This window comes from Medicago truncatula, chromosome 2, assembly GCF_003473485.1.
Source record: "Medicago truncatula cultivar Jemalong A17 chromosome 2, MtrunA17r5.0-ANR, whole genome shotgun sequence".
In the NCBI taxonomy this organism is placed as follows: domain Eukaryota; kingdom Viridiplantae; phylum Streptophyta; class Magnoliopsida; order Fabales; family Fabaceae; genus Medicago; species Medicago truncatula.
In genome coordinates, this window is record NC_053043.1 from 14,896,119 (window position 1) to 14,906,521 (window position 10,403).

The 10,403-nt window shown below is 35.0% G+C and overlaps 1 protein-coding gene across 1 annotated transcript; it reads right to left on the reverse strand.

Annotated features, from left to right (window-relative positions):
* Window positions 1-5,070: 5,070 nt before the first annotated feature.
* LOC25488200 (general transcriptional corepressor trfA) lies at window positions 5,071-9,988 on the reverse strand. Its single transcript, XM_013607870.3, has 8 exons — window positions 9,776-9,988; window positions 8,234-9,535; window positions 7,897-8,018; window positions 7,079-7,612; window positions 6,482-6,962; window positions 6,246-6,390; window positions 5,495-5,588; window positions 5,071-5,397 (listed from the first exon to the last, which is right to left on the reverse strand). The coding sequence occupies exons 2-8, from the start codon at window positions 9,485-9,487 to the stop codon at window positions 5,280-5,282; spliced, it is 2,748 nt and encodes a 915-aa protein (XP_013463324.1). The 5' UTR covers window positions 9,488-9,535; window positions 9,776-9,988; the 3' UTR covers window positions 5,071-5,279.
* Window positions 9,989-10,403: the final 415 nt, after the last annotated feature.

A 10,403-nucleotide genomic window follows, 5' to 3' on the forward strand; every position in this document is an offset into this window, starting at 1 on the left:
TCTCATGTTCTTCTTTACACCATTTTATAGAATAATCATTATAGTTGCATCATTGATCCATAATTGTTTGTATTATTATTGAGTTTAGTTGATGCAGTTTCTCTGTTTTTTGGTCTTGTGTTGTAGCACTAGGACCTTTGTATTATGATTAGAGTTAATTGAATGTGCCATTGTCTTGTATTAGACATAATTAATAATTTCCTTTTTCATAGGATTGTAAGATTTGGTTGACTGTTGAAATGAACCCTGTGTTGTTATCAAAACCATTTTACTTAATTTATACTTGCCAGGTGTTGCACAAGTGATTTTATGCTGACAGGGTGCGGCTTTAAGAGTAGCCGATTGCATTTGGCGGAGGAGTTTGCGCGGCTTGCTCGATTTGCTTAGATGATCATCAGGTACTAGTAGTTCCTTTATTATTGATCTTACAATTCTGGATTTTATAAGTATTGATCACAGAGAAATGTTTGAAAACAAATCTACTATATTGCATGCACTCCTCTTAAGAAAGGGTTTACAACTTTTCTCAGTAGAATTGTGATTATCATGTATTGTGCTTGTTTTCTTTTCACATCCTATGTGAATGGCTCTTCTTTGAACAACTTAATCATGGAAAGCTATCTGCTTTAAAACACCAATCTGCAATGATTCTGATTTCATATACATTGGTCTACAACCTGTATATTAGATCATTAAATAGAACTAACATGTTATGACGTTGGAAATTTGGAAACTAACAAGTTTGTATCATGCTTCCAGTTTATATGTTGTGAAACATATTTATTACTTTTTCTATATGTTGTTAAACAAATTTACTATATGCTTTCATTATTTGCTATTTTAGAGTACCGAGGATTGTAAACTCATGTGACTACTAGTATTATAGATTGAGAAATTTAATGCTTAGAGGTTCAAGTTTGTCACATGTAAAGGTAGGAGTTAGATAAAATTCATGTAAAGCAAGCAGAATTTTAAAGATTCTTATTGAGCATGATGTCGCCCTTATCTTTATTTAAATATGGAAAAACACGTGGAGATGATATTATGCTAGTTACTTGAGATTGTGAGATCTGGTTTTGAAAGGAGCAAATGAGTATCTTGGTCGGTCTTTTGGGAGTTTGATTAGTTGGAAGGAGGTCTTTTTGCCATCTATCTATTTCATGCTCTTGTACTGTTGTCATAAAACTTGAATTTAGGTGTCTTTGGACTCATGCTGAAGTTGGATGTCCTACCTCTTTCCCCTTATAGGATTAGCTTGTGACTTATGGAAGCTTTTCAAGTGAAATAAGTATTTGGTTTTTAACTTAGATAAACATCCTAATCTAAGTTTATTGGTGTTTATGGAGAAAAGTTGGGTGATAGAAATTCTTGAGATATTGAGTGAAAAGTTATTATGGAAAATACTTGGTCATTGGTAGATCATTTAACTTTCCTTATTCTACTAGTGGTTGTTAAAAAAGATTATTCAAACTGATTTAGACAGTTGGGATTACCCTATGTGCAACATGCAAGCTTCTGTGAATCTCTTGGACTATTTTTCTTTGGAGTATTTATGTTGGCAGTATTATTGGGTGGATCATTTAATTGTATGTAGGTTGGCTTCCACCAATTACATAATTTAGGAGAGAGATAGAAGGGTAAGATGGAAAGGCTTAAAATGAAAGATTTTTCAATTATGTCTCTCAATAACTGAATGATTTGATGTCAGCGTTGAAAAACCCAGTCACAACTATTGCCTCTAGTCACTTTTTCTCCCTTAAAAAGTAAGTTTTGCTTTTTTGTTTTGTTTTTTGTTTCTGCTACTGGTAAGCAAGTAATATTGATGTTCTGTTACTGTTAGCATCTTTCTATAACTGTGTGTCAGTTGTGTTGAGCATTTTTCAACTGATAAAGATGTTCTACTTTTCTGGACTTCACTTTCTGCTCTAGGCTTTATCACCTCACGCGATACGTGTTTCTGTTTTATCTTGTAATTGTTTGGTTTGGAAGAATTGGATATCCTTTGTATTTGCATTGTTTATTTTTCATTTCTCATCCACTTAAAAGTATCTTCCTTATGTGATGCACAAACATTTGGACAGATTCTGGTGAACATATCATATCTACTCTTTCCTCACCAATGCATTTTCCCTATTGCGGTATTATCCTTGAGATATCAATTGAATGCCTACAAGAACATGATTGGGATTGATAAGAACTTGATTGTGTCGTTTGCCGAATATTATGAAATAATTCAGTATGATGTTGTCATTATAAGGGTAATGATATTTGTACAACCATTTTGTGACAACATTCTTCTCTCTTCTTATTGGTCAAGAGAAAGAGGAAGAGAGAGAATAAGAACACAATGAGAGTAGTTCAAAAATTGTCCCAAAATGGGTGTACAAATATCATTTCTCTTATTATGATATCACAATGATGTAGTTATTATAATATAGAGGCAACATGTTGGTTTAATATGCCAAGCCAGGTACCATCTGGAGTTCGCATGGTCGGTTTTTTAGGAGTCCCAGACTGGCACCCATGGTTAAGATGAAGTTCTTGGCTACAGAAAAAAATTGACCAGAATGATAGTATTTACATTACATGACTCACTTCTAAGATACTAGAGATTACAGAGATACAGTAGATGTGCAGTACGCTACAGTAGGAATGACTAACTTAATATGACAGAGCCACAAAGATGGCATCACTACTATTGAGAGTGGGATTTGCAAGAGTCCAAATTGAACTTTTAGAATGTTGTTTGGCACAAGTGTCAATCCATTGGTAACCATGTACGGATTTGAATTCTAGAGTTAGCATGTGTGTAAACAATTCTTTTCCAATTTAGACAGCCATCATAACATAACATGTATAATGTGCACTAGTATGCAATTTAAACGTACACTCTGAATAATAACTTTACAAAAACCACTGGAGTGCATTTGTACATACTTATTTTGAAGCCATTCAAATCAAAACTAATTTGAGAATCGTGGTTTCAGACTTTCAATATTTTATTTCTTTGAACCATTTGATGGAGAATAGGTGGCAGCCATTCATTTTCATACCATAAAGATGTACGTCCAAGTCCAATGATGCATTCCTACCCAAAGCTAATTTGCACTTGGTAGTTATGTCCTCCGACTATAGCATCCTCTTTTATTGTCATTTATTGTGTTTATTTTGGGATTGGCATGCTGTGTCTAGCCAGAAGGGAGACAGCTGACACAGAAAGTACTAGTACTAGATTTTTAGGCGATTGAATCCTCCTTTGTAAGTCGTCTATATGCTGCCAAATTTTCTTGCTTGTAATTAAAGCATTAAAGAAAGACCCCCTAAAGACAAAACATTAAAGAAAGATGGATGGACTTGAATCCTTTGTATGGGATTCTAATGTTCCAGTACAATTTCTATGTCTTCAAGCCAGACAAAAAAAAAAAAAATCTGGCTGCTTTAGAGCATCCACCGTGGAGATATCCACATTTGAGTACCTATGCAAGTCTTACATATACACATCCTTCGTTTATATAAGTTTTTAATAATAGTACCTATTAAACACTCATCAACATAGAAAAATAACAACATTCATTTATGTCCTTTTCAAAATTGGTAGTAAAAAAATAATTCATCTCATATTATAGTTACCTACATTTTAATTATATTTATTTTTCTATAAAAAAGTGGTAGGAAAAGACAGAAAAAAACTGATCGTAGGGTCCCCAAATGAGGCAGCCCCCCACAAGGATCTCCATTTGCAGGTGTAAATTGACATTCTTGAATCTAATCAATTAAAATTGATCAGGTAGATCAAATAAGATCGGTGGATGATTTTTACTCTAGATTGGATAGACTAGTGAACGTATCCATGAGATAATTGCGGATAGCTTGGTCATCTCGAGGTTATGACCAACTTGTGAGGCGAAAACTACTTCATTCTTGGCCCTCTTGCCTTAATTATATAAAATTAGCCGGAACTTGGAAGCATAGTGGAAGCCAGAAGGGTTTTACTGTGATTGGATTCGTTTTCAGGAAGCCTCGGTAGCATGATGAAACTTTATGTTGACTCAGAAGTGGTTGTTAAAAGTCTAAAAAGTAGTGTAGAGGTGTGTTGTTGTTGGAGGAAGACTGGTGTAGAAAATTTGGTGACTTCTTGTGAAAGGTTGAGAGATGATTCAAGTGAAGGCGTGTCACTCCCATCGCGTAGCCAATTATTGTACGGATATCTTAGCTGATAATATGGGGCATGATCGCGATTCTGCTTTGATTTTCTATGAGCTCTGTTCTACTCAAATTAGTCTTTTGTTCTTATTAATGTTATTGGAATTTCTACATCTAGTTTGATTTTCTTGTAGCTTGTCTTTTCCGGGCTTAGGTTCTCTCCATTTACATCTTTGATTGTTTAGAACAAATAGATTAAGAAAATTAAGTGTGTTTGGAGTACTCTCAAATTACCTTGAAAATGCATGATTTCGAGCTTCTGCGAAACTGCGGTTGGAGGGGCTGTAGCCATGTCCATGCCGTGGTGGTGATTCACCGAGGATCCAAACACACGCCAAGTCTACAGAGTTGGCTCCACTGCTCCATGTATCATTCCAGAGACCCTTCATGATCTCACACCTAACCCTTCAAATAACATGACTATTTTTTATAGGAAATAGAAAGAAGTTTCTTGCCTCTATTTAACGTGATTTTCAGATTCTCCATACCTACTAACAATAAGTATACACAAGATTTATGAATTTTCTTTTCCAGCCCTCTAGACGCAATAATTTTTTTTTTCTTTCTTTGCTTGGAAAGAAATGTATTTCATTAAGTATCATTGTTATTTATTTTAAAAAAGACAATTGCTACTTAATATGAAAAAAGTTCTGCAAAGAGTTGAAGTTATGAACTTCATATAATGTTAAATTGCATTTCAATTTTCTACGTTTAAGAGCACTAAGTTCTAAATTCATCTTGCTGGAAGTGATGAAAACTATCGTTGGTATCAATTTTTAACTGAATACATCTATTTGTGTTTGTGTTATTTTATTATCATTGTGACATGAAGACTTGACTATGAGTTATAGAACTGAACACCACATATAAGTCAGCAGGAAAAAAGGTTAGATTAAAACTATCAAATGTACAATGATTTTGTCAACCGAATTTCTCCTAAAAAAAATCATATACTTAAAAAGTATAGGTGAAAAGGAGAAATTCAAGTATGACGTTAAACTGTATTAGTAGTTCACTAAGTTTCACGACTAAGGATTTGGTCCTCTAAAGTAAGATACTCTTTCAACCGAGATAGGCTATACATCAAGATAAACTCGAACAACATCGTCTATATTAGCACGGCATATTGGACATTTTCCGTTGTTCCACCGTAAATCATTGGCACATTTCAGACATGCACACATGTGTCCACACCTGGAAAAAGAAGTTGATGGAAACATGAGTGCTACTTTGTTCTGAATATTGGTGATAAATAATTTAATATTAGGTTCTTTTAGAAGCCTATACATACCTGTATAGAACTGAGTCAACTTTCATCTCATTGCAAATGCAGCAGTTTCCTTTCTTACCAGTCTTGTTATGTGACTTCTTTTCTTCTTTTTCAGCTGTAAAAGTGTTTTATATTTAGTACATTTCATGACTAAAGATATTCAGTGGCACCAAAAAAAGGACAACAGATAACTTTGTTGAAAAAGCAAAGCATTGGTGAGAAAGTATATGAAAGTAAATGCATTTTCTTGAGTTTTAAGCGATCTAAGGAGGAAATTTGTATGAGAAATATTTGTGATTTTCCTTTTGGGTGAAGCAAAATTCTTCTTTTCTGAACTTGCAGACTGGTTGAATTTCAAGTAGCAGTTATCATTAGAAATTTAATTTGTCATGCATTATTGAGTAAGAAGCTTATTTTTTCAATCAAGAACATTAATCTTGTTAGAAATTTAAGCTAATGTTTTAAAGACTAAATTGAACGGGACAGTTCAACTTGTTGAACCGTGAATCAACATTGTCCACGGTTAGGTTATTTTAGCGTTCGGTCGCAATATTCTCTTGCTTCGAGTGGTTTAAAACAGTTGAACCATGGCGTAATGGTTGACAGTTCGATGTTCAACTCGATTTTTAAAACATATATAACACCTCTTTTTCCTTTGTTTTGGAAATTCTTAAGCTTATCGAGGAACTTGAAATTCCTAATGATTCATTGACAACTTTGCAGTATGACAATCTCATTGACTCATTTAAAATCTATAGGAGTGAATACAAACCTGTTTGCACCCTTTGGTTATTGGATTTTTGTAACTGCATCTGCATCTGCATATCCATGCAACTCTTTATTGATTTCCTCAGTTCACTCATCTCTTGATAAAGTTGCTCCATATGGCCTCTCATATCATATATGAGATCCATTTCCTGTAAGTACAGCCATTTTGTATTTGGTAAAAGATATCAAGAAATAATGCACTAAACCTATCTTAAGGTAACATTTGAATGATAAACTCACAATTGAATGATGATTGGTAGATGCGGAGTTTGGCCGATTATCATGATAGGAAGACTGAGATTGATAAGGTTGTGAAGATGTAGAAGCAACTCTATCAAAATCATCACCAGCTTCATTGTCTCTATAACTCCATGATGAGGATTGATTAGAATAGTCTCCGACTTCATGGCACAAACTACTAACCAAGCTACTACTAATCAAGCTCTCCCCTCCTTGCTCCTCTTCATGCTCTTTCTCATCTTGCTTCTCCTCCTCCTCCTCATTTACCCTTTCTTCTTCTTCGTCTACCGTTCTCTCTGTTCCATTTTCTTGAGGAGATCTTCCAGGATACAAGTGTTCTTGGAAAAACGCCATCAACCCTTCATTGTCTATCTCATCATCTTGACTACTAACTAGATGTGTTTGTGTTCCTCTATGAGATTGCATCAACCTATCCATTGTTTCACGGAAGCCACTGGATAGGAATGTTGAAACTGTTCTTCTGCAAACATAATTGTATTCAGATCAGTGTTAAGTATATATAAAACCATTTTCTTGAGTAGGCATCCAATTTTCAATCTAATTATTATACTAAAATTTAGATAACAGAATTTATACCTTTGAAGTAGCACTTGTATATCTTCATTTGGAGAACCAGTGTCAAGAATCTCTCTATACCATGCTTGTCTCTGCTCTTCCCAATAGCTCCTCGGTCGAGAAATTTCACTGATCCAGTCATAATTATTTTCATCATAGTTCTCTTCCACCATCTCTTCATAACTGCTTTCAGCATAGTTCTGATTACTTGCTTCCTCTTCTACTGCACAATCACAACTAGTTTCATCATTTTGCTGGTTAATTTCCTCTTCCTCAGAGTAATCATGCTGAGCCTCAAAACATGTTTCTTGAGACATGACAGTTGAGCTTGGATGATCTTCTTCACTAGTCTGAGTCTCTGACTTTGTCAATTCTATGGCACGACTGACAGTTCCATGCACAATCTGGCCGCTTGTGTCTTTACTGATTTGATCAGCAGTGGTAGAGTTTTCTAATTGTGTGATGTTGTTTACTATCTCTTTGGGAGGACTTCGTGTGTTTGCTACTTCTGCCTGTACTGTATTTTTTTCTTCAACCCTAGTGCTAAAATTTCTCCTGCATTACATAAAGGTGCAAGAGTTCAATATCCTTAATTGTGATGAGTGTTTCTATGTATTGCGTATCTTGGTTTCATAATGCACTTGATGAAATATTTTTGAAACATAAACCATTTATAAAATTAAGTGCTTGATTTTATTTTCCTTTATGCTCAATTGCTCATCTCAATTCTCATGAACATGATATACCAGTCTAAATTTCACTTTATGGAATGTAATTTTTTTTATTTCTGACATATATATGGTCCATGGAAGTTGACATTTGTATGGAAATTTTCAAACCTTAGTTGCATAATTGCAGATCCGTGTGGTTGTACTCGTCTGTATACTTCAGATGATGTTGATTTCTGGTGTGATGGAACATTAGCTGCCGCGCCACGTAACAATTTAAGTCGAAGTAATGCCTGAATTCATACACATCATGACACAGAAATTGAGTTAAATGAAATCGAGCATTAAAAAGGTTTTTGACTATTGAAGTTGAACTAGTCATATTTGACAACGATTCACCGCAATATCAAAGACTACAACAGATCACACATTTAAAACCTTGGACACGAGCACTAACATAACAAAGACGAAAGAAAGAAGAAGAACCACTTCCTTTTTATTTTTTTACCTGAATGCGACCTTTTTGTGCGAACTTGGAGACAGTTCCACGTTCAGCCAAGTTCTTTAGCTCCCCATGCCTATCACGCTCCAACTGCATAAGCAAATCATTGAAAGCTCGACGTCCTCTAATTCTTGTTGAACAAGTAACCTGAGGAAAGGCTCTTTGTTCTGAAAGTTCTGGTGCAAAATCTTTACGAGGAGAACTTGCCACACTGCCACCACCACATCCTTCATGATCATTTTCATCACCAGAAGATGGAGGTGAACTCTGAGTTTGACTTGTAGCAGTGAGTTTCTTTATGATATCAGCAACACTAACTCTATCACTTTCCGACGAATTCTTCCTACTTTGATCAACTGAACACAACCTACTCTGATCACCTGTCTTATCAGAATCCCAATCAGTGAACGAAGAAAACGAAAACGATTCTTCGTTCCCTGATGATAACGGTCCTTCAAAACCCTCTCCTATTTCCGACCCTCTTTGTTCTTCCACAACAAACACATTCACATTGTTGCAAGTTGCACTTGCACCACCAGTTGGACTTGTTTTCTCAATTGGAGTGTTAACAACAAACACATTCTCATTGTTGCAAGTTGCACTTGTCACACCAGTTGGACTTGTTTTCTCCATTGGAGTGTTTGGTTTGGATCCATTTGAATTGTTAAGCCTCTTTTCCCATAATTGAACAAGGGAAGACGCACCAACGTTCAATTTCTCCGAAGAACATTCATCCGAGGTAGAACTAGATGTCCTTACAACTGCAGGCATGTCATTGTTATTGTTAGTATTATCATCAATGGACAACAATTCAGCTTCATTCTCCAAATTTGACACCATCTCACGAGCTTGTCTCGCAGCCCATCGATCAAGAAGGCGCGAATGTCTCGGGCTAATCAACGAAGCCAAGGATGGCTCATTTTCGTTATCCTTATTGTTGTTGATGATGCCATTGTGATTGTTTCGCTTCAAATGAAGCCTTGCAAGATTGGTGCTACCTTTTGAAGCCCAAGAAGAAACATTGTTATTGTTGTTGTTCTTCATTTGACTCTCATTGTTGTTTTCGTTAGTTGCAGAATCAGAAGACATGGTAACGCGCGTGTTAAGGTGGTCCATGACAAAGTTCTTAATGTTCCTTTGGAAAACAGCATGTGTAGCCTTAACTTTGCTACTTTCTCTGCATCCATCACGATGATTACGGTCCCTTAGAACACAACCAAAAGATGAAGAAGTCGCAATTTCAACACCAGAAGAAGCCATTTTCAGTTTTTTTCTTCAAACTTTCAAGAGGGTTTGGTTTTGTTTAACCTGAAAACAAAACAACCCTTTTCAAATAAAGGGATGAAGAGATTGAAAACATTGCAACCTCCCAAAATTCATCATCATAGACATATTTTTCTCTTGGTGAAAAAAGAAGAATGTGAAAAAAGGAGGAAAAGATGAAGGAGAAACAATAAAGCAACAAAGAAAAGAATAGTTATTACACGAAAAGAAAGGAACGGTTTAAAGATTATAGTAAATAGTAAATGCTAAAGAAATCAACATTACCTCATTCCCGTTTTCTTTGTCTATAATTAGAGCTCATAACGTAACAGTTACGAACAATGAGACACAATACACAAAAATAAGGTAGTTTCTTATTTATGTTTTTTCAACGTTGTTTTTGTGTTTTTTTCTTTTTTTGTTTGGTCTAAATTGGTGTAGCTAAAAATGGAACAAGCGTATGGTTTTGGGGATTGAAAGAAAGAAAACAAAGGTGTGAGGTTCTAAGAAGGGTGAAATATATAAATGTATGAGGTATAGTTTTGGAGACGTTGGGTTTTGAACCGTTGAGATTGTGGGGTTGTGAAGTAATAAAGGGAAAAGAGAAATTACACACCAAAGAGAGCGTCTTTATGTTGCTTATTGTTCACTTAATATACGTGTGATGTGGATCACTTTCTACTTTATTATTTACTACATTAAGTTTACTAATGGTGGTAGTGTTGCCATTTTCATATACCACAACTAAATTTGAATATTATATATCATATGATATGATGTATATTCATCGAGAGAAAGAGATAAAAGAAGTAATGGATTGATTATATGAACGGAAGAGAAAAATAAAGATAAAAGTGTGTTGAATGCGGATTGAAAAATATGAAGTGTTTAAATATAGATGTTTGTGCATCAT

Excerpts from the sequence above, each read along its gene's own strand:
- LOC25488200 (XM_013607870.3), bottom strand. The coding sequence starts at position 9,487 with ATGGCTTCTTCTGGTGTTGAAATTGCGACTTCTTCATCTTTTGGTTGT. Across the intron at positions 5,589-6,245 it reads TAACCAAAGGGTGCAAACAG|CTGAAAAAGAAGAAAAGAAG; the intron begins GTTTGTATTCAC and ends ACACTTTTACAG. Across the intron at positions 5,398-5,494 it reads GTTGACTCAGTTCTATACAG|GTGTGGACACATGTGTGCAT; the intron begins GTATGTATAGGC and ends TTCTTTTTCCAG.